Source organism: Anabrus simplex, chromosome 3, assembly GCF_040414725.1.
Source record: "Anabrus simplex isolate iqAnaSimp1 chromosome 3, ASM4041472v1, whole genome shotgun sequence".
Classification (NCBI taxonomy): domain Eukaryota; kingdom Metazoa; phylum Arthropoda; class Insecta; order Orthoptera; family Tettigoniidae; genus Anabrus; species Anabrus simplex.
Genome location: NC_090267.1, coordinates 275185147 through 275213124, shown reverse-complemented (window position 1 = coordinate 275213124; position 27978 = coordinate 275185147). Strand labels below are relative to the sequence as shown.

Below are 27978 nucleotides of genomic sequence, written 5' to 3'. Positions count from 1 at the left end.
TACGTATCTGAACAGGTTTCGATCCCGGCCTCTCTGCATTCAGTCTAACTCTGTACGCATCCAACGGGCGGATATCATTTCCAGTACCCACACGCTAATAATACTCTGTGTATCTCATTGTATGGCATTAGGTATTATTATTTCACACGACCTGCCATACTGAAAACACATAATTAAATACACTGGCACTTTCATGCATCTGGATTTCTCATAACAAACATGCCTAACTACAGTACAATAATCACCAGAGTGATCGAGAAATGTATGCAAAATAAACTGGGTTAGCATTTTAAAAAAACCGCTTATCACTTTAAATAAACTCAAATCAATGTATCGACAACAAGCATGCATGTTTTGAAAGCCCATATTTACATTATGTACAACAAACAAATAATCTAATAATTAATCTAACCCATAATTACGTTAATATAAATATAAATTAGTCCATCCATCTATCTTAATTAAATCATGGATTCGTGAAGCGATCCATCCGTTACATTAAGTAACCATGATTAATTTACACATATCCCCATGTTATCGCGATAACATCCCCAAAATTAAATCAAATTTGGGTACTCATCACTCTGTAGAATTCCTATGGCTAAGATGGATGAGAGGCCGGATGGGCCCTATCTGTCTTAGTCATTCATCTTGCTGGTCATCATGGCGTGGATTAATCCTGGGCGTTCACCCATTACAAACATCTTAATTATTAACTTTACAAATTTTACACATCAATTTAATTATAGGTGCCTAGGACCCATTACTCTTTCACAAATTTTATCTTCATTCTGCCCGAACCAGAACCTCGACACTCACGACGCTGTGTTGTCTAATTTGACGTGGCGCGATCCGCGATCGTTGTTCGGCACTTCCGAAATGTTACTCGGCTGCCTAGTGTTCACCGCGCTTAGTTTCCTGCCCATGATAATGTTTTACCGTCTCACATGAAACTTACTACTTCAGGCTGTGCACACTGCCTTCTTAAATTGCAATCGGCTTTTGCTGATAATTGATATTAAATCACTGAAACTTTCTTAGTATACAAGATTCATCGTAAAAGTTAAACTCATTGTTATAAATATCACTGCCCGTTTTCACGCTTGCAATAACTCTTGTACTTTCGGTGCGGAACAGTCTACACAGACTCGCAGCTCTGACTGACTGAATAACTTACTGAGTTACTGACTCAAAGTGAATGAGGGTCATTCCAATCAATCATATTTATGGATGATAAGCCCTTCCGCTTGGTTCATTTGAGGTAATTCCCGAGAGAGAGAGAGAGAGAGAGAGAGGCGGGGGGGGGGGGGGGGGGCGTTTCCATCAACCGGAAGTCGATATGTTTTAACTTATCCCAGTTAATAGTCTGGTAATAAACACTGTCATGTAGTCATCTTATTCAAAATCGATCGTAGATTCCGAAGATATTACTGGATTTCTGTCCACCACTTTTCACGCTCTAAACGACGTCCATGTTAGCGTGGTATCTGCTGACCAATAGCAATCCAGAAGGGAAGGGGTCAGTTCCTAGAATTTGATACCTTAATTCATCAAACTTACAATCGATTAACATGGGGATGATATCTAAAAATTCCTATCTTTGCAATTCGGTGGTTGGAATATTTTAATTATAATTAATTTAGAAAACATCTGGAGCTCAGGTTTTACTGTGTCATGTTGGTGCATCTGTGGCGTTATAGAAATTTTGTCATTCGTCAAAACTGCAGCGGGTATTTTAAATGTTTATTCTCGCCAACTTGACAACCAATATCCCCGGAGGCTCGGGAAATTTTGTTGCGACAATTCTTAGTATCCGTGACGTATTGCAATCTGCCTTGTTCAGAAATATATGGTCCCCACTTCCTTGTAGCAGTTAGCTGCATTGTGTCAAATTTCCACCTTTGTATATTCGCAACTACTAGGGCAGCTATCTCGTGTACCTGTCGTTCATGTAAGCCTCTTAAATTTCGCCATGGAAATACACCATCCAAATCAAATCATGATAAAATATGACCCATCCCATATGGGTACAATATATTAATGAGAAGATTGTAAAGTCAGTACTTCATCTAGAGAAAGAGAAGCTGACAGTGATGCAGGTGTATGTGCCCCAGACGAGTTCCAGTCAAGATTAATAGAACAAGTTTCTGGAAGACTTAGAAGAGACGATCAGTGAAGAGAGGACAATCATTATTGGGGAGCTCAATGCACGGCTTGGGCCAGACAGGAATGCCTATGAGAAAGTGATGGGACCACACGGTTATGGGAGAAGGAATTCAGAAGGGGAACATCTCCTAGACTTCCACATGAGAAACTGTTAAGTAGTAAAAAAACAGTTGGTTCTATAAAAGAGTCTGTCACATGATTACCTGATACAGCTGGGATGGACAGAGCAAGATGGTCATTGATTATGTAATTACAGATAAAGAAAGCAGTAGAGTTTTGACCAATGTCAAAGTGATTCCAATGGAGAACCTCAATAGTGACCACTGGTTGTTATTAGCTGAACTGAAAGACATTAATGTACCAACGCTAACAACTGGGGAAATTACCTAAGATTAAAATGTGGAAACTACAACAGTTTGGAAAGAGAACCAACTATCAGGACCATATAAGAGGACAGTTGACTGCAGAAGAAGTGGAGAGTGTTGAAGCAGATTGGAACAGATTTTAAAACATGTTGATAAAGGAAGCAATTGAAATTTGTGCGAAGACAAGTGTCAGACTGGTGGAAGGAAAGAGTAAGATCCTCAATAAAGGACAGGAGCACAGCACATGAAGAACCAGATAGAAAGAAATACAAGCCAGTGAAGAGGATGAAGGTGGCATAATTTTAACAAAGCCAGAAGAAATAAGAAATAGATGGAGAGAATATTTTCAGAAGCTGCTGAACATAAGAACGGATGACAGTCATTCAATGAACGACCAGGAAAGGCAATTAGTTGATGAAGAAATGGATAAAGAAATTACAATAAATGAAATTGAAATGGCAGTAAGAAAGATGAAGAATGGAAAAACTGCTTGAATAGATGAAATTTCAGTGGAGATGATAAAGGCAGCTGGAGCTGTAGGCCTGCAGTGGACATATCGGGTTCTCAGGAATGTCTGGGAGAATAAGGAGGTCCCTGAGGATTGGCAAAAAGGAATAATCATCCCAATTTTCAAGAAAGGTGATAAGAAAGTTTTGAAGAACTACAGGGGAATTACTCTAATATCCCATGTTGCTAAGATAATGGTAAGGATACTGGAAAGTAGAATAAGGTTGAGGGTTGAGAATCAGATACAGGAAAATCAGTTTGGTTTCAGAAGTGGAAGGTCAACAATAGAGCCCATTTTCATTATGAGACAACTAATGGAAAAGCATTGGGAGTACGGGAATGATATGGTGATGACATTCATTGACATTGAAAAAGCATATGACAGTGTCCCCAGGACGAAAGTTTGGGACAGTCTGGTGCAAAAAAGAATTGGACAGGGATTAATAAAAATGATCATGGCATTGTATAAGGAATGTTCTAGTTGCGTGCAAACACAAGTTGGCAGGACAAGTTGGTTCAAAATAACTAGTGGGCTGAGACAGGAAAGTGTTCTATCACCAATCCTGTTTACAATAGTATTGGATGACCTCATGAGAACAGCAAAAGCAGCATATGGAGGAAGAGAAATGAACATGATGTTATTTGCAGATGATATTGTGATTTGGGGAGAAGACGACAGGAAGGTTCAAGAACAGTTGAATGTGGTGAATGGGAAGATCGAAGAATGTGGATTGAAAATAAGTGTAGAAAAGAGTAAAACTCTTGTTATGACTAGAGGGGAGAAAGAAGGGAAAGGTCAGATTAAACTTGCAGACAAGCCCCTGGAAGTAGTGGAAACGTTTAAATACCTGGGGAGTGAATTAATGGAGAATGCTCGACTGGATGCTGAGATTAGTAAAAGGATTCAAGCTGGAAGTTGTTTCTATCATAGTGTAAGAAACATGTTATGGGACAAAGATGTGCCAAAGGAAGCAAAGGATACTATGTACAAGATGTATTACGTACCCATAACAACTTACGGAGCAGAAACTTGGACAATGACAAAGAAGGATGAGAGTCAAATACAGGCAGCCGAAATGAAGTTCTTGAGGAGTATGATACAGAAGAGTAGAAGAGACAAAATAAAGAATGAGAAAATCCGGGAAGAAATTGGAGTGGAAAAAATTAATGATAGAATAGAGAAGAGCCGACTAAGATGGTTTGGGCACATAAATTGAATGAGCGACGAAAGAATGCCAAAAAAGGTGATGGAAATGCAAATCCAAGGAAGGAGAGGCCGTGGACGACCACGATTGAGATGGAAGGATACCATCCAACGCAGCATTATAGAAAGAAACCTGGACTGGGACATAGTGTTGGAGGAGGAGTGGTGGAAAGACCGAAGAAAGTGGAGAGGAACCATATTTGCCTCTACCCGGCTACAGCTGGATAAAGGGAAATGATGATGATGATGATGATATGACAGCATTGCAAGAGAGAAGATATAGTCCAGTCAAGATGTACATCTGTGCTTGCAAAAGGTCCGGTTGTTCTGAATTCTTTATATGTTATTAGGACCTAAACCAATATTAAAAAACCAGATTTGCAATTTCCAATGTGCTGTGCGAGCGGCGGTGTACCCAAAAAACCATGAAATGTTTGGACATTTTTTCAGGTTTTGCTCAATATCTCAGTGAAGGAAGGGTTTGACTGGTATAGTCACTCTATATGCTTTTAAAGTAGACTAAGTTTTCTACAATTAGAGACCAGGGGGAGCTCTATACAGTCGTTGGTTCCCAAGATATAGTTCCTCGAAAATGGGCAATTTTTCCAAAAAGTGAATATTTTCGAAATGGTCACTTATTTTGTGAAATATCTTCTAAAATATGCATCCCACATCAAATATTATATGAAATGAAGTAGTAGTAAATTTAATTAGCTTTCATTTGAGACCAGACTGGTACCTGTAGGCCCAGCGGTTCTCTCAATAACGGCAGATAACCCAAAACAGTCATAAGTGGGTTTTGGGGGGAAATGCAAATAAACTGTTCTCAGGTCATTTTATGGTTTTTATTTATCAAACAGGTTTTTTTATTGTTAAAAAATTGTTTGATGAAAAAAGAAAAAGATAATATACCTATCAAGAATTATGTTGTCATCAAACATTGTGTTATATACCTACATACTAAAATGCTTGTACAAACATCATGGTACCTAGTATAAGGACAAATTACATTTACACAAAAAAGAAAACTAATATAAATAATGTAAGTATTGTGTTTTGGTTGCCACATCATGCCTTTCTTATTATCTTAGATGGCCCGGGCTTGGGCTCGCACAAAGGTGGTGTCTCGATGGCTGTGATGGACGCTGGGAGAGGCGCCCAGTCTGTAGTCGGGTTATCTTCGTCCGAGCATTTCAGCTCCACATCGAGACGTTAATGCCCAATTTGCCACCGCATGACTGGCAGAGGACTGAGCAGTGGAGCCCAGCCTTTCTGCACGAGCAGCTCCCAGAGCACTCTTTCTTGCATTTACATGAAATTTTTCGGAGAAGGGTTCTAGGTGCGGGATCTATGGTGGTGGGGATGGGGGAGAGTCTCTGAGAAGACAGCTTCCACCCCCAGTCAGTTGGATTCAAGTTGACTCCCCACCACTTCTGCACTTGGAGGTAGCACCTTGCTGCATGGTGGCCTGCGACATCTTCCGTCGGTGGCAAACGGGCGAGGTTTATGCTCGTTGAAGTGACAGATGTCTTATACATCAGGAAATAGTCACCCCCATATAGAGCCACAAAGCACTTGATGCCTGCTTCTCTCATGGCTTGTGGGGTGGAGTCTGGCCGAAGGAAGACCTCCACTTGCTCAGCAAGTGGTTCACTTTTGCTCAGGAGTGTGGTGATTTTGGTCTTTCCTTGACCAAACGGTGCAGAGGGGGTATCGCAGCCGGTAAACGTGTGGGTGAATAGTACCGTCCCTGGTGATCGCTAGGAGTCCTGGTGGTTGTAGGAGGTCGTAGAGTAGTGTCAGCAACCAGCTTCGCCCTTCGTGCTTTTCTGAAGGTATACGTTTTTCTCTTCAGCGCCTAAACCATTGAGAAGAACGAGCAGGTCGACGTCTTCTCCTAGTATGATGACCGGATCGGCAACTGCTCTTTTTGAAAGCGCCGTCATGACAATCTCTCGATGCGGATCTTCTTCGGCAACAGCCACTTCTACTCCCTCCTTCAGAAAGGCGTCACAATGAAGAGTTATTAGGCGTCTCTTGTTGTTCTCATTGCCCAACACATACTCTTGAACAATTTGAATTACTGTGGATTCATCGAACGTCAGTTCATAGCTGGAATGAGCTGCGTAGCGCCGAAGTCGTTCCGCTGTTTTGGTGGGTTTTTTGTAGCATCTTCGGGGTAGCCGTTAGAAACGATGGAGATGTTCTTCCCAAAGTGGTTGTACGGATGTAGGCGGTATAACGCGTAAAAGTGCTCGAACTGTGCTCTTCCGCTGTGACACGACCTTGTGCAAAAGGTAGCCACCATCCAAAACGACGTGAGTGCTGGCATCTATCGGCGCGTGTCTGGAAAGAGGATTGAAGGCAGAGTATAGAGTGGATTTTGTGCCGTTGCGCATCCCCTGTTCATTGAACAGAGACATCGGGAACGGAGCCAACTCATACTTGAAATCAAATCATCCCTTAAATCCTTAAACCCTTAAACCACTACTGATAGAAAGCAAACTGTCTTTGAGTTCTTCCACATCACTGTTATCTCGGACGTTTCGAGAAGGTCTCATGTCTACATGCTGCTCTCCACTAGGATATGAAATGCTGTAAAAACTTTCAAGTTCTTCACATATGTTCACCATAAACACCATTCCTGTTATTCACCTTGCCAGCATACTGTCGGAGATTCCCCTTCCTTGAGTCAACCCACTGTAGGTCTTTGTGGATCGCATCAGCTTCTGTTCAATTGTTAGGTCTTCCCACAACCCAGACCAAAACTTGTCGGACTGGCAAATGGTGAATGACGAATGATCCTTTTGTGAACATGTCGTGTTCACTTTTATCCATCCGATCTTGCAGAGCCATCATATCCTGACGGTAGAGGTGCATGCTCTTAGCGTACAAAAAATGTCCAGCTGCGTGGACAAAAGGGAGCATCTTGTGGACAGTGTACAAATGAAGGTTCCAATAAAAAAAATAAAACCATTAAACCATAAACAGACGTGAGAACAGTTTAATTGCATTTCCCCCAAAACCTAATTATGACTGTTTTTTGTTATCTGCCGTTTTTTGAGAGAACCGCTGGGCCTACAGGTACCACTCTGATCTCAAATGAAAACTAATTAAATTTACTACAACTTCATTTCATATAACGTTTGACGTGGGATGCGTATTTTAGAAGATACTTCACAAAATAAGTGACCATTTCGAAAAAAAAAAAAAATTTTGAAAAAATTGCCTATTTGCGAACAACTGCATCTTGGGAACCATTGGCTGTATAGAGCTCGCCCTGATCTCAAATTGTAGCAAATTTAGTCTACTTTAAAAGAATGTAGAGTGAGTATACTGGTCAGACCCTTCCTTCACTGAGATATTGAGCAAAACCTGAAAAAATTCCAAAAATTTCATGGTTTTTTGGGTACACTGCCGCTCGCACAGCACATTGGAAATTGCAAATCTGGTTTATTAATATCGGTTTAGGTCCTAACAACATATAAAGAATTCAGAACGACCGGACCTTTTGCAAGCACGACCCCCTTTTCATGTTTAACTTGACTGGACTAATATGGGAATGCCTGAGAAAGAAGAATGTACCGGTGGGACTGGTGAGGAAACTTCAGATGCTGTATGAGCACTGTACCAACTGTGTGTGATTTGGTGACTGACAATCATCCTGGTTCCAGACCAAATGTGGAGTCCAACAAGGCAGTGCAGTATCCCTGTTATTATCTCCATCATGGATGACATAATGAAGTACGCAAGAAAACCTCTGGTGAACTTAAAGAAAGCAATGGCTTTTCACTGATGTCATGATCTGGGAAGAAACTGAGGAACAAGTACAATTGAGACCCAATGAATAGAAAGTTAAGTTCCAGGAATTCAATCTCAAGATAAGCAAAGCTAAAACAGTAGTGATGGCAATAAATAAAGGGAGATAACCAGCAAATATCATGCTAGGAAACCACCCACTGGAGAGTGTGGAAAAATTTTGCATACCTTGGCAGTGAAATTTCTCAAGATATACTAGCCACAAAGGCGAACAACTGGCTGTATAGAGCTAAATGTGGTAGTACGGAAAGGAGCCAATCTTGACTCTGATCACTTTTTGACCCTCATAAAATTCAAGCTGTTACCGGTAAACAAGAAGAGACACTCTCCGAATGTGTCAATAAAAGTAAACCACGAAAAACTTCAAGAAAACGGATACAACTTTCAAGGACGTATGCGGGAGAAGAAAATGGAGACTTGCGAGGTTATTCGAGAGAATATGGCTAATATATCTAAGGATGTTGCACCATTGCGAAGAACTCGCAGTCACTGATGGTGGACCACAGAGTTGATGTAGCAATTGATAGGAGTAGTGCAGCCTATAAAGCATGGTACGCAGATAAAACAGAAGATAAATTTGAGACATACAAAGAGGTACGCAAACAGACAGCAAAGACCCTCCGGCAAGCCAAAAGGAATCAAATATCTCAAGAAATACGAAGTATTGACATGGAATTTAAGAACAGTACTAGAACAGTACTTAAAGGATCTAGTAGTGGTTTTTGTAGACTTCAAGAAGACATATAATTCAGTTGACAGGGAAGTGCTATTCAGTATTCAATACCGTGAAGAAGTTTGCCCCATAAAACCACCGAAAACAAGTGTGCGTGAACTTTGGAAGTAGACAGAGATTTATTTTTTAACCTATTTTAATCATGTTATATATGGAATGGATAAGGTGAAAATATTCTGGGATCAATTGGAGAATGAGTTGCTAAAGACACCAAGCAATCATGTCAAAATTCTGATGGGTGATTTCAACGCGCAGGTCGGAAAAGAACGTCAGTTCCGAAAAATAGTATTTGGTTATCCAGCTCACACCAGAACAAATACGAATGGGAAGAGACTCATTGACTTATGTGAGACTTTTCATCTTAAATTAATGTCCACGTACTTCAAAAGACCGCCAAGGAAAAAGAAAACATGGTGCGCTCCGCAGAAAGACCTAGGTGAATATCAACTGGACCATGTTGCAAATTCAAAGAGAAACTCTAAAGAAATTATAAATGTGGTAGTACGGAAAGGAGCCAATCTTGACTCTGATCACTTTTTGACCCTCATAAAATTCAAGCTGTTACCGGTAAACAAGAAGAGACACTCTCCGAATGTGTCAATAAAAGTAAACCACGAAAAACTTCAAGAAAACGGATACAACTTTCAAGGACGTATGCGGGAGAAGAAAATGGAGACTTGCGAGGTTATTCGAGAGAATATGGCTAATATATCTAAGGATGTTGCACCATTGCGAAGAACTCGCAGTCACTGATGGTGGACCACAGAGTTGATGTAGCAATTGATAGGAGTAGTGCAGCCTATAAAGCATGGTACGCAGATAAAACAGAAGATAAATTTGAGACATACAAAGAGGTACGCAAACAGACAGCAAAGACCCTCCGGCAAGCCAAAAGGAATCAAATATCTCAAGAAATACGAAGTATTGACATGGAATTTAAGAACAGTACTAGAACCTTTCATAGGAACTTTAAAGAGGACATAAATGGATATCAACCATCTACCAAGGGATTTCGAAGGGAAGATAGAAAATTGGCTGTGAATAAGAATGAAAATTGTGAGATATTAGCTACATATTTTGAGAAATTGTTGAACTGTGAAAAACCTAAAAATAAATGGCCAAAAGAGGATCGAAAGCAACGGAATGAAAACTCAATACCCCCTGATGAAAAAAGAACTCTGTGAAATAATTACAGACTTAAAGAACAACAAAGCTGCTGGGGAAGACTCTTGTCACAGCAGAGATGCTGAAAAGTGGTGGAGAAATCACAATCAAAATTTTAAGGCGAGAAATGGAAAAGATCTGGGAACTGGAGGTAATCCCTGAAGACTGGAAAAATGCTATCGTTCATCCTTTACAATAAAAAAAGTGATAGAGCCGATCCTACGGCGGCATTTCCATCACACCTGTAACATATAAGACACTGTCTAGAGCACTACAGAAGAGACTTGTGGTACAAGTGGATCACCAGCTAGGTCAGTATCAAGCAGGATTTAGGAAGGGAAGATCATGCATTGATCAGATCTGGAGTCTGAAATGTGTACTAGAGAATCACCTCTTAAAGGATCTAGTAGTGGTTTTTGTAGACTTCAAGAAGACATATAATTCAGTTGACAGGGAAGTGCTATTCAGTATTCAATACCGTGAAGAAGTTTGCCCCATAAAACCACCGAAAACAAGTGTGCAAGTCCGGTAAGGGAATGGTTTGCAAAATGATCTTGCAGTTCAGGGCACGGTAATCAATAACCGCTCTGAAGCTGCCAGAGGGTTTAGGCACCAGGAATACCAGAGAGGCGTATGATGAGGTAGAGGGCCTGCTAGGCTGCTTACGCACGCACTGACACCAGAATTTCCACGGTCAGATGAGCCGTAATTTATTTTTTGTGAACTAAATTATCTAATGATACCCTCATCCAGCATCTGCTCAATGATCTTTCTTAACTCAAGCATGCATGGTGGCGCGAGACGATAAGTGGGAGATTTCAGCCGTTGGTTGTCAGACAGCTCAATTTCATATTCCAAAACATTAGTCAGACCCAAGTTACTGGTGAACACTTCGGGAAATTGCTTACAGAGAGCACGGATTTGCTCGGCCTTCTCCTCACTGAAATGATTAAGATTTAGTTGGTCAGTATCATTCTTGGGTAAGGTTAGCAACACCAGAAAGGGGGCATCAATTAAATCAAATTTGTAATTTGGGGAAAACTTAAAGAAATTATTTCTATTGTGTAGATCCAAAACCAGCCCCACACTAGACAAGAAGTTAGTATCTAAAATCAGGCTACACGAAAGCTTAGGGGAAACAAGACATGAAATTTTCCAAGTAAAACTACCAATTCTAAGTTTTACCTTAACAGATCCTAAAATTTCCATTTTCTTTCCATTAACCCTAACACACTCGACTTCACTATTTTGCAAATCGGGTAGTTTACAGGGGGACTTCATTTGATAGTACCAATTAGCATCAATGACATTTACAACACTGCCCGAATCAATTAAGGCAACCAATGGTTCGTTATTTACCTCAACATGAACAAAGGTCCCCTTGGACATAACATTCGCAGAGATCCTGTCACATCCTTGTGGACATAATATAGTGTCGCAATTACCCGAAGGTTCAGCATCTAGGAATTCACATTTTTTTAACTTGTAGGAAAAAAAATTCGTACAACTAAGTAGTATTGCAGTGTAGTAGTAGCTTATATTAATTACCTTGTTGTTGTGAATTATCCTAGACAATATTTCTTTTCTTTCATTTTTATAGGCAATATTTCTTTCCTTTCATTTTTATTTGCACAGAATAAGTTATTTTATTTTTCCTTCCCATTATTCCGTAAATAATGGCTAAGCAGTGCAACTGTAGGAACTGTGGGTGTGGCCAGGCATTAAGGAGTATGAGGGAGAAGTTGGAGAGCTTGAGGGAGATAATTAGGATTCTCTCAGAGGACAGGAAGGAAAGTAGGCCTCCCTTAAATAATGTACAGGATACAGTAGGTGTAAAGGAGGGATGGGAAGGAAATGGGGGAATTGTAGAAGACAGGTGGTCTAATGTTTTAAGGGGAAGGAGATTGCAGGCTAAGGGCTCTGTTCAGGATCAGAATTCAGGACAGGTGTCTGTTAGAAATCGGTACGAGCCACTGCAGGTAGAGCAACCGAGGGAAGATGAGAAACAGGGAATTGTTGCTGAGATGTGTGGAAGTAGGAGGAAGGGAAAAGGTAGGAAAGGGAAATGTAGTGTAGTGGAAAGGAAAAGACGGGTGGATCAGGGTCATGGGAGGGAGAAAAGGGAGGAAGAAGTAGCTTCTGCAGCACTGAGAGAAGATAGGGCTGACCAGGAGGGGAGGGGATCAAAGAGGTGGGTAGGGTTGAGGCTCTGGTCATGGGGGATTCCATCGTTAGACATATGGGGAAAGTGTGTGGAGGAAAGGGAACCAGGGTAGTGTGTTATCCAGGAATTAGGTTGTGGCAGATTTTGAGGAAAGTAGAAGAGAAGGAAGAAAGAAAGAAAGGAGAAGGTGGTAGTGTTTCACATTGGTACTAACAACGTAAGGCAAGCAGGTGTAAGTACCAACATAGTTGGGGATGTGTGGGATCTGGTAAATGCAGCACGGATGAAATTTAAGAAAGCGGAGATTGTTATCAGTGGAATTCTGTGTAGGTGGGATACTGACTGGAAGGTGATTGGGGATTTAAATGAGACTATGGAGTGGGTATGTGGGAAACTGGGAGTGAGATTTCTAGATCCTAATGGGTGGGTAGGAGACAGGGATCTGCGCCCAGATGGCCTTCACTTAAACCGCAGTGGTACATATGTTAGGAAACTTGTTTAGAAGGGTTATAGGTAGATACATTCAGGGACACGGGGTGGCTTAGGGAGTGGTGTTTAGTGAACAGGGAGCTGGAAATCAAGTAGGGATGACATAAAAATGTTACTGCTCAACTGTAGCAGCATTGTAAACAAAGGAATTGAATTAAGTAATTTAATAGATATATACTTACCAGATATTGTAATAGGAGTTGAATCATGGCTGAGAAATGATATAATGGATGCAGAAATATTTTCACAGAACTGGAGTGTGTATCGTAGAGATAGGATAGGAATGGTAGGAGGAGGAGTGTTCATTCTGGTGAAAGAAGAATTTGTAAGCTACAAAAAAGTTAAGGATGAAAAACATGAAATTCTGGGTGTAAGGCTCTTCTCTAAAGATAATAGGCCACTTGATGTCTTTGGCGTGTACAGACCAGGAAAGGGTAGTGCTGACGCTGATTCAGAATTATTTGATAAGATAGTCAGCTACAGGGTGGCGCACGAAATGTCATACACTGGAAATTGTTTATAGAAAATGTAGTATACAACATATTGAATACAAAATGGCGTTACAACATTCACGGACATGTGCATGGTTAGTCTGTGTGCAGGACATGTTCAATATGTCCACCTTCTCGGTGTTACAACAGCTTCGGGACGAACCTGCATGTTCACGATCACTACGACACAAGTCCTCACTCAACCCTCGGGAAAAAGTCACAATGGCCACTTGCAATTGCTGTACATTTTCTGGTTTATGGCAGCAGATCTACTCCTTCAAATATCTCCACAGGGAGAAGTCGCAGGGATTCAGATCGGGGCTATGCAGTGGCCAGATTGAGCCGCTCTGAAAACGCTTGGGATATCGATAGGACATCACACGGGGCCCGAAATGTTCATTCAGGAAGTCCAGAACATTTGTCATTCTGTATGGAAACACGTCAAGGTCAGACTGCAATATTCTCTGAATTGACCGACGACAGATGCCCAGCTGAACACATGCAGTTCTGGTGGATTTGGAGGGGCTCCGATCCACAGCCGCTCTCACAGCAGCAACATTCTCCAGTGAGCGGACCGGCTTTAGGCGGGGCCGTTTTCTCTCCAGTATGTTGCCTTCTGTTTCAAATTGCTTGGCGAGTCTGTATACCGTCTGCTGGCAAGGAGCCCACCTAGTATGGAAATGAACACGAAACCTTTCCTGGGTCCGAGCTACACTCTTGTTTCAGCATAAAACAACACTATCTTCACCTTCTGTTCACGCGTCAATCTCCCTTTGTCCGCCATGTTGTATAACTGGCAGCCGGTACGCATGCGTGAGATGTGGTGTTGCCTGTCGGATCACGCATGAAATAAGGTTTCTGTTCACGAAAGGACATGGTTGTGAGCCCAGGTTTACACATTTTATAAAACATTTCTGATGTATGACATTTCGTGCGCTATCCTGTATGTTGGAAATGATATGGAAAGGAATGTGATAGTAGCCAGTGATCTCAGTTTACCAAATGTCAATTGGGAAGGTAATGCGAACGACAGGAAGCATGACCAACGAATGGCAAATAAGTTAATATGGGAAGGGCAGCTGATTCAAAAAGTGATGGAACCAACTAGAGAGAAGAATATTTTGGATGTGGTGCTGATAAAACTAGATGAGCTCTATAGAGAAACCGAAGTAATTGGTATTAGTGATCACGAAGCTGTTTTTGTCATAGTTAAAAATAAATGTGAAAGAAAGGAAGGTATTAAAATTAGGACTATTAGACAGTAAAATATGGCTGATAAAACAGGCATGAAGGAGTTTTAAGAAAGTAACTATGATCGCTGGAAAATGGTAAATAAAAATGTAAACAGACTCTGGGATGGGTTTAAAGCAATTGTTGAGGAATTTGAAAATAGGTTTGTTCCTTTAAAGGTGGTAAGGATCCACTATATTATAAGAGAAGTGAAGAGACTAAGAAGGAGGTGCATGTTGGAACTAAATAGAGTTAGAAATGGTTATGGAAGTAAGGAGAAATTGAAGGAATTTACTAGGAAATTGAATCTAGCAAAGAACTCAGCTAAGGATAACATGATGGCAAGCATAATTGGTGGTCATACAAATTTTAGTGAAAAGTGGTAGGGTACGTATAGGTACTTTAAGGCAGAAACAAATTCAAAGAAGGACATTCCAGGAATCATTAATGAACAAGGGGAGTGTGTATGTGAGGATCTTCAAAGGGCAGAAGTATTCAGTCAGCAGTATGTAAAGATTGTTGGTTACAAGGATAATGTCCAGATAGGGGATGTGAGTAATACTAAAGAAGTATTAAAATTTACCTATGATAACAATGACATATACAGTAAGATACAAAATTTGAAAACTAGAAAAGCAGCTGGAATTGATACGATTTCTGGGGATATACTAAAGGCAATTGGTTGGGATATAGTACCATATCTGAAATACGTATTTGATTATTGTTTGGATGAAGGAGCTATACCAAATGAATGGAGAGTTGCTATAGTAGCCCCTGTGTATAAAGGAAAGGGTGATAGACGTAAAGCTGAAAATTACAGGCCAATCAGTTTGACATGCATTGTATGTAAGCTTTGGTAAAGCATTCTTTCTGATTATATTAGACATGGTTGCAAAATTAATAACTGGTTTGACAGAAGGCAGTTTGGGTTTAGGAAAGGTTATTCGACTGAAGCTCAGCTTGTAGGATTTCAGCAAGATATGGCAGATATCCTGGATTCAGGAGGCCAAATGGACTGTATTGCGATTGACCTATCTAAGGCATTTGATAGGGTAGATCATGGAAGACTACTGGCAAAAATGAGTGCAATTGGACTTGACAAAAGAGTGACAGAATGGGTGGCTATATTTCTAGAAAATAGAACTCAGAAATTTAGAGTAGGCGAAGCTTTATCTGACCCTGTAATAATTAAGAGGGGAATTCCTCAAGGCAGTATTATTGGACCTTTATGTTTTCTTATATATATCAATTATATGTGTAAAGAAGTGGAATCAGAGATAAGGCTGTTTGCAGATGATGTTATTCTGTACAGAGTAATAAATAAGTTACAAGATTGTGAGCGGCTGCAGGGTGACCTCGATAGTGTTGTGAGATGGACGGTGGGCAATGGTATGATGATAAACGGGGTTAAAAGTCAGGTTGCGAGTTTCACAAATAGGAAAAGTCCTCTCAGTTTTAATTACTGCGTTGATGGGGTGAAAGTTCCTTTTGGGGATCATTGTAAGTACCTAGGTATTAATATAAGAAAATACCTTCATTGGGGTAATCACATAAATATGATTGTTAATAAAGGGTACAGATCTCTGCATATGGTTATGAGGGTATTTTGGGGTTGTAGTAAGGATGTAAAGGAGAGGGTGTATTAGTCTCTGGTAAGACCCCAACTAGAGTATGGTTCCAGTGTATGGGACCCTCACCAGGATTACTTGATTCAAGAACTGGAAAAAGTCCAAAGAAAAGCAGCTCGATTTGTTCTGGATGATTTCCGACAAAAGAGTAGCGTTACAAAAATGTTCCCAAGTTTGGGCTGGGAAGATTTGGGAGAAAGGAGACGAGCTGCTCTATTAAGTGGTATGTTCCGAGCTGTCAGTGGAGAGATGGCGTGGGAGGACATCAGTAGAGGAATAAGTCTGAGTGGTGTCTTTAAAAGTAGGAAAGATCACAATATGAAGATAAAGTTGGAATTAACAAATATTTGTTTATAGGAAGGGGAGTTAGGAATTGGAATAACTTATCAAGGGAAATGTTCAATAATTTTCCAATTTCTTTGCTATCATTTAAGAAAAGGCTAGGAAAACAATAGATACGGAATCTGCCACCTGGGCGACTGCCCTAAATGCAGAGCAGTAGTGATTGAAGAAGTTGAAGTCATTGGCCACTATTGCGAAAGGTCGAGGGGCAGTTATTTTTAGTGTTGCCTCAATCCACATAGATACAACAAATACCGGTACTCCGCATTAATTTTTAGATTCCTAGCAATAGCTTTCGAGATCTCTCTTTCCAAAATTCTTGTAGAATTCAACCGGGATACCAGGTTTTCAAGGACAGGGTAGGTAGCACAACACAAGGACTGGTGATTGGAAGAGGACACGACGTGACTAGAGGAAGCTTCAGGGGTAGGATTATAGTTATTCTCTTTTTCAGAAATAGATAAATTTTCTATATCCCTACTTGCTATCATTACATCAAGTTCTGCAGAGATACTAGTGGTAATGGTCAACAATTTAACAGATTCCAAGGCGAATTTAGCTTCAGGTTGGATTGACAATAAGTCCTGTATTCGCCCTATGTAGTAATACACCCTAGCTTTCGTCTATTTATGTGACTCTTAAAGGGAGGTTGGTCTATAAATTCTTCACAAATAATTTCTAATTCAGTTAGAGAGTTAGTAACGAGGTTCAAACACTCACCAATGTTGTACGGTAAGATGAGGGAGAGGTTGATAAGCACCTGAGAGTTAGTGGACAGGAGAGGGGCACACTCAGCAACAGACTTAGCTGGTTTAACTCCACAGATTTGGAGTTCATACTTGAGCTCCGCCTTGCGCAGTTGATAAGGAAAGATCACCACAAGAGACATTGTAGTAGATATGCAGCAACAAAATCAAGAGATTACTTAAGATAAAGGCACTTCCTTTTACAGTAATGTTTTGTGATAGGTCTCTACTTGTCTTTCTTTGAACTGTTAAACCACTTTAAATCATACAGTGACCATTTCAAGGGGGGTGAAATTAAATAAACAGCTAGATACAAGCGCAAGAAACACAATAAACATGGCTCTGCTAATGTTCACAGCAACATATTTCAATAAGGAAAACAAAAAGCTTACATGAAACACTTGAGCATAAGCAAGGAAACAACCCAAGCTATGCTACCACTCGCTGTAACAGTCGGACAACATCCCCAAATTGCCCACTCTGCCAGTATTTAAAAAAACTGACCTTACAAGAAGTAAGGGCCGAAACAGACAACAAGTGGAAGCGAACATCACCTTTTAAAAAAGCACGACAATACAAGAACATAAGTTACTTACCCCAAACTGTGCAGGTGACCACAAATCGTGGAAGGAAAATAAATGCGTCACTGTATGAATTTTAATTACTTAACAAGAAAGACAACACCAAGGTTCTTTTCAAGATAATTAGGCAATTTTAATTAAAAATATTAATAAGACAAAACTGAACACCTTCACAAAAAACAAGAAAAATAATGATGTTACGCAAACTAACACATTATTCGTTGTTCAGCTTATCCTGATTAAATTGGGACCCAGTTCTTTGATCAAAGAGTTAATCTTCATTAATAAAACTTAAGAAACACATTGCTTACAACCTCGGTGCCTTTTGTTTAAATTTAATTCAGTCTTAACATAAAATTTGTTATACTATTCGGTTGAAATTCAGTTCTAAATGATAGTTTAAAACTTTTGAAGAATTTGTTTTAAACCAAGTTTAAAACCTTAGGAGCTCTCGCAAAGAAAATTAACACTCATTCCCCAGTAGAATGAAATAAAATAATCAAATGTGCAGAAGAATTAAAACTTTGAAAGGTTGATTAATATCAGGAGTGCAATAATGGGATTTGAACGATTGTAATGTCATCAAACTCAAATTACTCTGAAGTAATTTAATAAGCTCAATCTTCAACCAGCATAAAACCGATTATTACACAAAAATGAATAAACATCACCATTACAACAACGAACACGCCCACCTCCGAAAGGGTTGGGCCAATCCCCAAGCAGAAACGCAACAACGCAAAAAGATAGGGATAAAAGAAAATCAGAAAAGCAAGTCCCCAAAAACTAAAAGAAAAGGCAAATAAATTAATAACCCAGTATCAAAAAGGAGAGGGAATGAAATTTCCAACACACAAATCTTGTGAAAACTGCCTCGCTTAATAACCTTCTATTTACCAATATTAAGCCCTCAAAACAGGGCTCGAAGCTTTACCAATATAATAATAATAACAATGATATGATTTAGGATACCAATTTTGAATAGTAAGTTGCCAAACAATCATTTTCACATGGGAACCAATTTACAAATTTAATAATCCGCAAACGCAAGCCCCCAGAATGTATTATACACAGATTGAAATTCCGGAACATCACATGCACAGCACTTCTCCGATGGTTAATAACACTTAGTTGAAATACAAGTAGATGTATAACAGAGTTACTACCGAAATAAAATTGGAATTGTCAAAACTTAGTCTTGGAGATGTAACAGGAATACCAAGGCACATGCCATAACTTACGGCGACGAGGCTTGAAGACAATCACATTATTATATATAAGTAGGTGAAGGTGTTTTAAAATAAAATAATTTGAAGAAGGTGCTGGGGTATTAACCCCAGTGTATTAGTAAACTCGGCCAGCTTCCATTGGGTTAGATGGATTCACAGCGTGGCATGAATATAGCTCTCATGCAGCATCCATACCTGCTGCAAACAGACTCAACGCTAGCACAAGCACTCACCATCTTGGTCACATTCGCCAGTAAAAGCTGTGCAAGCAGGATGCGCAGTAGGTTAGAGCAAAGCAAGCAAGTTCAGGCCCCCTTCAGGAGAGAGCAGCATCAGACAGAGGCCTACAGCCTGAAACATTCGTTCCCGATGATATATGTAAAGTTCAAATGAGTTGAACCATGTTCTCAGACGCAGGCAATATGAACAGTTCGTGATTTCAAATCACATTTAAAATAAAATCAGTCCACACCTTCGCGAAAGGTTTTCGTATACAGTGTAACCTCGATTATCCGTTTCCAGAAAGTACGTTTTCCCAGATTATGCGTTCAGATTACTTGGTCCTGCGAGCATCCTAATTAAATCATGTTGAAAAAATCCTGCATTATCCGTTCCTTGAAGAAACAATTTCCCGGATCAACCGTCCAGAAATTTGAGTCCCATCAACGCTAAATCCTCGATCAAGAGTTTTTCAAGAAACTGTATCTCACGAAAGGTTAGCTACGGCATCGTGATAATTAGAGCAAGTACTGTACTGGAAAAGCGATCGGCGGTGAACTTGCTTAAGGGACCATCTTAGCATCGCATTCGGGTGGTATTGTTTAAAGAATCCTCGAAAATCATAAAGCAGAGAGTGGCCACGACAATTCGAAGGAGACAGAGCGCATTTCGACAGCTCTATTTGAAGACGGAACAAGTTTTGTCAAATGTTCGTACTTGTAAAACGTCTACGTCATGTCCAGGATTAGATGTTTATACCGTACTTTTACTTTTTTTCAATTGTATCGCCGAACAACTTTTCGGCACTTTCCTCAGGGCACTGTATAGTCACTGGGCTTTCAGATAGGAATCGAAACTGTTCCTTCTTAACACAAATCTAGTATTTTAATATTATCGTATACGGTGCGATTATGTTATCAAGACCAGAACAGATGTTGCACCTTACATACATAAAGCCATGGGAGGCCCTGGGATTGCCTATTATTGTTTTGGTCCTAATATAAAACTGGAAATGTTACGCTTTTGTGTTAAAATGTCATAAAAACCACAGTTGTTTTATTTGTGCGCGTTACATTTAAATACTTTATTTCATTTCCAACTCATACTGACTTGTGCAGCGAGCGCACTTTCCAGCTGAGCTCAGGGTCACGAATATCTGTAATTTCGGAAGTTATGATGATATTTTTCCTCTTTCCAATTTGGTTGTGATTGGTGATGGGCAGAATTGAATAAAATGCATTCGAGAACTTTTGAGAATCGATACTTACATTCTTGAGTTCAAGATAACCTTCAAAAATTCAGTGTGCACCTAATTTATGCGACACAAGATTTCCCGAAACTGCCACGAGCAGTATTCAATATACTGTACCGGAAACCAAATTACAATGGAAGATTTAGAAAAGAAGGGATTTCGCCATCATGTTGGGCGTTTTTGTATTTAATGTGCTTTATTTTATTAGATTAGAGAATGACAAACTACTTGTGGTCAATCATTGTTTGGCTTGGCGTCATTAGATTTTTTGAAGAGTTTGGCTGATCAAAGTTGCTGAACTGAAGGAAGTTTCCCCGGTAAAACTGAATATAAAGTATCGAGAGTTTTAACTCGTGTACTAGTATTAATGTTTGAAGCCGGTCTCACGGTCTAACTTGCCTGCCTCTCACGCGGAGGGTCCGAGTTTGATTCCCGGCCAGGTCAGGCATTTCTACCTGGATATAAGGGTTGGTTCCAGGTGCACTCAGCCTACGTGATTACCTTTAATTGAGGAGCTATCTAATGGTGAGATGGCGACCTCAGTCTGGAGAGCCAGGAATAACGGCCGAAAGGATTTGTCACACTGACCATGTGTCACCTCGTAATCTACAGGCCTTTGGACTGAGCAGCGTTCGCTTGCAGGCAAAGGCCCATTCGGGGCTGTAGTTTGGTTTGGTGTAGGGGTGTTTGTATGATTATAATTATACATATTTCATTTTTGTGATGTTTAGCCAAATTGTTGGATGATTTTCATTCATTCCCGGATTTTCAGTTTTCCCGTGTTGTACGTTGTTTTTTCCGTGTTCCCTCCAAAAATGGAGAATCAAGGTTCCACTGTACACATTTCTACAGTAATAAAACAGAGTTCCAAAAATGTCTATTAAAGGAGCTTATTTACGTTAATTCCGTCATAATACATATTCTTTCCCTTTGCTTATACATAACTAAGATAGATGTCCATGAATTAGAACCTTAGCTAGCATATAATTACATATTTTACATATTTGATTATAATGACACTTACTACAAATTTTTACTTTTTTAAATGTAAAATTACATATTCTGTCTCTTAACTCTAAAAAAAAGTGTTTTTTCACAAGTGTGATTTACTATAGGCTAATTCAAAACAGTCTGTATGACAGTATTTGTTTACTAGAAACTCGTGTATATGACAGATTTTCCAAAAGAAAGAGAAAGAGCCAGGGAATAATTCCAGAAATGATAGTAGTGGAGATAAGGGGATGGGAATTCACGTCACACACTGCCGGAGACTCAGCGGCTGGAATTTAGTTTATTCCCGTTGTCCAGTGAGTGCCTGAGACTCTACTTTCAACCTGTTGTTCAGAAGGGCTGCTATATTTCCTCCCGACCTTCAAACAAAATTGCCCCCCACAATACTTATTCTTGAGTTTGTACGTTTTTCCACCTGTGATGCCTCATGTAGCATCAAAATTATCAAAGTTAAAATCATGGGTTACAATAGAAGATGATTCATTCACTACTGATGGAGCTGTGGTTCTCTGCCAGGCATGTGATAAGAAGATTACATGTTCAATGAAATTGCAACTTGAACAACATCTGTGCAATGCCCTTCATACTAGGAATAAAGCACTAAAAACTTCTAAAAAGCAAGTCCTTATATTTCAAATGCAACAGTCTTCAAGTGCAAGGAATAAATTCTTCTATGACGTTTACTGCTGTGGTTGCCGCAAATATACCATGGTACAAACTCCAGGTACCTAAATATCACGTATTTTTAGAGAAGTATGGCAGAAGGTAGATACCTAACGATTCCACGCTCCAAAAAACTACCTGCATTTATGTTACGAGGAAGCGCTGACATACGTGCAACGTCATATAGGCAGCAACTGTATATGGACCGCTTTCGATGAAATTACGGTTGTGAAAGGGCGCTAAGTTTCCAGCCTTATTATTGGTAAGCTGGATGGAGAAGAATCCCCACCTTTTCTGGTTTATTTGAAAGTGTTGGAATACACAAATCGTGCAACAGTGGCTCGTTTTATGAATGATAGACTTATAGTTTTATGACTTGAAGGTGTTCAAGAAGATAAAGTTCTTGTTCTTTATTCTGTTGCTGCAGCATACATGTTAAAGGTGGGAACTGCTTTATGTGTGTTCTATCAAAATATGATCCATTTCGCCTGTCTTGCCCATGAACTGCAACATGTCATTGAAGAAGTGAGAAGTAAAATATTCACAAGTGAACAGCATTATTTCAAACCCCGGGAAAGTATTCGTTAACAGTGTGTGTTGCACTAGAGAGAACAATTGCCAAATGTGACATTGCCTCCCTCAACCTGTCTTGACTAGGTGGGTTACGTGGATCAAAGCTACCTGCTTTTATAGCGAAAATTTTAAAGATGTGAAGCCTGTGATAGATTCTTTTCCAGGTAAATCAGCAGTTTCTTTAGAGACGCCCAAAGTGCCTTAAGTGATTCTAATGTACAATGCTAATTAGCTTATATCCAAAGCAATTTTGGATTCATTCCTGACAGTAATTTAAAATTAGAAACTCATGGCATGCCTTTGAAGAAATCATTCAACATTATGGAAGATGTGAAATCCAAGTTTAGTGCTGTTGAAGGGATTTTTGGAATAGAAGAAATGAAGAAGTTTGAGTCTGTTATGGAGAGAAACTCTGGCTTCTCAACCTTCACTGCAGTGTGCAAGATCCTCAGCGGCAAAGTAGAGAATCCTCCGGACAATATCTCTCCTGAAAAATTTAATCTAGTTCAGTTTGCACCAGCAACTTCTTGTGACGTAGAGAGATTATTTTTAGCATACAAAAACATCCTCTCTGACCGGCGGCATTCCATGACAATGAAAAACTTGGAGATGTATATGGTAGTTCATTGTAATATGGAGTGAAGTAAGTTCTGCAAAGTAATATTTAGTGGACAGATAGTTTAAACAGTGATTATGAAAATTATAATAATTGTGAAACTTCAATTAAATTTTTGCATTTTTTAATACATAATAATGAAATTTATTTAAGTTTGTCATAATATGGACATGCTTAATTAATTATTGTACCACACTTTATTTTGCAAAACTATAATGGATAAAATGAGAAATCTTCAAGTAATATCATGTTTAATATATCATTTATATAAAAATTAAATATTATGTATTTTAAATTGATCTTATGTAATATAATATATTTCACATAATATTACATAAATATGTACAAATTTTGCATATTGATATTACATAAAAGTCCTAGCCCTATTGATACCTGTATTGGAGCATCTAATATAATTTTATTAAAACTTGCTAGGATCTTGGAGGATTTTCTCTTTTGGTCAGAATAAAAGTCTACTCTTACTATGTTTACTGATCAATCTTGTCTTAGGCACAAAATCTGTTTGAGATATAAATCACCTGCATATGGAACAATTGAGAAAATTACTTACAGGAAGGAAAGACCTTTTCATTTGTAGAGAATGCATGAACCACAGTTTTTATTATTAATGCAGGGTGGAACTAGGTACAGCCAAACTTTCAAGACATGTTCCTCACATGTAGAAGCATTGTTGCATGTATCATGGATGTCCAAAATATCCTCTTTTAGCATTGATATATGTATGTATGTATGTATGTATGCTAACAGAGGTCATTTTAAAAGTTTCATGTGGTATGATGGTACAGTCTGTTCCTGTGCATTTCCCAAGATTAATATACTATGTAGGGTTGTAAAAAATGAATTCTAACATGGAAATAGAGCATTTTCAGACCCATGTCTGTATAACATATTTTCTTCTATGTGTGAGAAATGTGTCCTGAAAGTTTGGCCATACCTTATTGTTACACCCAGTATATAAAAAATTCAGTTTTGTTGGAAATTTGTGGATGCTCTGATTACAGGAGTATCAAGCGCAATAGCCTTTCCCAGGAGGATGGTTTATTTCAGACAATTGGTATGTCGGTGGATAGTTTGCCTGAGGACCTAAAAGAGTATTATAAAGACTTTGCTGTCTTTGTGGAAGATGTGAACATTACGTCAGAGGTATGATATATACTTAACATGTTTTGATGCTATTTGTAATTCATAATTGATATGATAATAACCCATTTTCTAAAGTTTAATATTTTACTTGTATCAGGTCCTTCAAACACTGTGGTCTCTTCAAACTAGGTACGAAGTGGAAGATATAATGTCATCTTTCTTGAAGAAATCACTTGCAGTATCCAAATGGAATGAAGAAATTTACAGTTCTGTATATGGGGTTCATGATCTTCTTCTGTACTACCTTAAACATCGGCTCACTGATGAAGAAAAGACGGTATGCATCATATTCTGGATTAACATTTATCATTTTAGGTATCTTCTGTTTAATTTAGTATATAAACTTCTACCATAATTGATGAGATTCAAGTCAAAATAAGTAATTCCTAGCATTCGTTATGATATCCATAGGCGTGAAAATATGGCTCAAATTCTGCATCTACCTCATATTACAATCTCTTGTCCAGTGATAATTTTATTGCAGGTTTATTTCTCTATATGTGTGCACGTGGAAAAGAACACTTGGTTTAACACATTGGAGACTCCGCCTGTAGAAGTTACAGGGGCATTATTTCATTGCTACTGATGGAGCTCAAAGAATCTATGGGTGCATGTATTCACTATAGATAAAAATAGTAGCCACCACTTCTGTGAACTGCGACTTCACCACAATACTGTTGGATGCTTCTATAAGCATAAAATGTACTAGTTATGAGCATAAGTTGAGAGCTCTTCTTTCAAGGCATTGATAACATAGCCACATTCCTGCATAGCCTGAGGCTGCGTCATCGCTCCTGTGAAGTGAACGGGGAAAGTAAGCGCTTGCAGACAAGAACAGTGTGTGTTCGAGAGACAGGCTTCTTTGTGTCATTCTTATGAATTGTTAGCGTGTTAATTCAAGTGTACGAAATTTAGATTAATCCATGCTAATGTTCTTATGAAAAACTTAGGTTCTGAAAGTGAGGAGGATAACAAATTGCACACTAAGTGACATGATGATTCTGATGCTTCAGGCAAGTAAGCATAAATAATGAGATAATTTCAAATTGGTGTGAAGCGGCTTCTCTAATATAGTTTTATACTGCTTCCATAAAAATTTGGGTTGTTTACCATTTATAGATAACAACCTGCAGCAACTCGATGTGAACCCGTCGTCAAGCGACGAACAGTGGGGAAGCAAATTACTGTTTGTAAACAAGGATACCCATGCCAATTGACCAATTAGGTTGGAATCTGTATTAGTATGTTTTAGTAGATTTGTCCTTAATATTTGTCACATTTCAAAATATTAACCTAACTGGTATCCATAGCTGCATTAGAATTTATTTTTCTTTTGTAGGACGTGCTAATAATCTTCATAAATGTATGTTTAAATATTGCTGCACTATTATGATAATTAAAACTCATTTTTATGTGGAGGAAAGATGTACTATGTATGGAGTGTCTACATTTCTGTCAAATCATGCTCCCATCGTGATGCAACTTTTCTCATGCCCCTGCGTTCCTTAGAATGTGAAGCACAGTTGTATGTGCTAATCCGGTGTCTTGGGCCAGCTTACAAATCATATGGCATCCATCAGTATCCAGAAATGCGGCAAGAGCATGCACTACTTCTTCACTGACCCTAGGATGACCTGGCCAACGCATACATGCCATATTTTGGTGTGCCTCATTAAAGACCTTGACCCACCATACCACTCTTCTGTAAGGCAATGCAGATTCCCCGCAAGCCTCTTCGAGACCTTGATGACACTGCCATGCTGTATGACCTTGGGCACATTCAGTCTTTATCCAACTCTGTTGTTCCTGTTTCAAAAACATCGTGACAACATTACCTTAGACTGCCAGCTGACACGAGGCTCTGTTTCTCCCGCCAGTTCACATGTGTGTGATGTGGGGAGAGTCGACGTGCTCTGAGGTAAGGTAGGTATGTAGCTAATGTGTGCTATCAGCGACATTATTATGTTCTGTTGCATGGCGTCTCTACAGCAGTGTTGCCACTATTAAAAGTTCCATTTACCGAGCTCGATAGCTGCAGTCGCTTAAGTGCGGCCAATATCCAGCATTCGGGAGATAGGTTTGAACCCCACTGTCGGCAGCCCTGAAAATGGTTTTCCGTGGTTTCCCATTTTCACACCAGGCAAATGCTGGGGCTGTACCTTAAGGCCATGGCCGCTTCCTTCCCACTCCTAGCCCTTCCCTGTCCCATCGTCGCCATAAGACCTATCTGTGTTGGTGCGACGTGAAGCAACTAGCAAAAAATAAAAAGTTCCATCCTTCAAAGAGTATCCATTTTTATTAGCATGCTGAGCATTTCGCAGGGCTTTAACAAGTAATCAAGCCTGTTATAGCCCAACTGTCTCCTGTGATTGACTGGCTCTATGCAGGAAAAAAGAAAGAAATAAAGAAAGCATTTTGTTAAAAGTAAACACTTTTCTTAATATACGCAAATCATTTATGGAACAATATAACATCAAAAATAGGTTTTATGCAGATGACCTAATTGTTTATAGGGAAATAAATAACATTGAGGATTGTTCAGAATTACAAAGGGACCTTGAGAGTATCCAACAATGGGTTGAAGAAAATAATATGAAGGTTAATGGAGGCAAATAAACTGTTACAATATTTACAGACAGGAGCTTTAAAACTGAAGTTACCGAGCTCAATAGCTTTAGTCGCTTAAGTGCGGCAAGTATCCAGTATTCGGGAGATAGTAGGTTCGAACCCCACTGTCGGCAACCCTGAAGATGGTTTTCCGTGGTTTCCCATTTTCACACCCGGCAAATGCTGGGGCTGTACCTTAATTAAGGCCACGGCCGCTTCCTTCTCACTCCCGGCCCATTCTGTCCCATCGTCGCCACAAGACCTATCTGTGTCGGTGTGACGTAAAGTCAATAGCAAAAAAAATTGAATTTGAATATACTTTGGATGAGGTAGTTATCCCAAAAGATGGCAAGTGCAAATACTTAGGTGTGAGATTTGAAAGTAATTTGCACTGGAAGGGTCATGTTGATGACATTGTTGGGAAAGCATACAGATCGTTACATGTCATAATGAGGCTACTTAAAGGATGCAACAAAGAATTAAAAGAAAAAAGTTACTTAAGTATGGTTCGTCCATTATTGGAATATGCAAACAGTGTTTGGGATTCTCACCAAGAATACCTAATAAAAGAAATAGATAGTGTGCAGAGGAAAGCAGCAAGATTTGTAACAGGGGATTTCAGGAGAAAAAGTAGTGTATCAGAAATGTTAGAGGAACTTGGGTGGGAAACTTTAAGTAAGAGAAGGGAGAAAACTAGACTTACAGGATTGAACCTATACAGGAGAAGAAGCATGGAGAGAAATCCGTGAGAGGCTTTAGTTGGAAAATAATTATATTGGCAGAACTGACTACAAGTATAAAATTAGAAGGATTTTTAGCAGAAGCGATTGGGGTAAATTTTCATTCATTGGGAAGGGCGTGAAGGAGTGGAACAGTTTACCAGGGGTAGTGTTTGATCCTTTTCCAAAATCTGTACAGATACTCAAGAAGAGAATAAACAGCAACAGAGAAAATAAATGAAATATTAGAGGGCATTCAACCAGTACAGGTTATTGTAAACAAAAAATGTGTGTGA

The 27978-nt window shown here is 39.4% G+C and overlaps 1 protein-coding gene across 1 annotated transcript in view; it reads left to right on the top strand.

Moving 5' to 3' along the window:
• Nucleotides 1-27978, top strand: part of LOC136866773 (apoptotic protease-activating factor 1) — a 279902-nt gene that overhangs the window by 80434 nt on the left and 171490 nt on the right. Inside the window, exons 8-9 of the mRNA XM_067143881.2 lie at nucleotides 24215-24356; nucleotides 24454-24633. Of these exons, the coding sequence (XP_066999982.2) occupies nucleotides 24215-24356; nucleotides 24454-24633 (322 nt within the window). The remainder of the gene's footprint in view (nucleotides 1-24214; nucleotides 24357-24453; nucleotides 24634-27978) is intronic.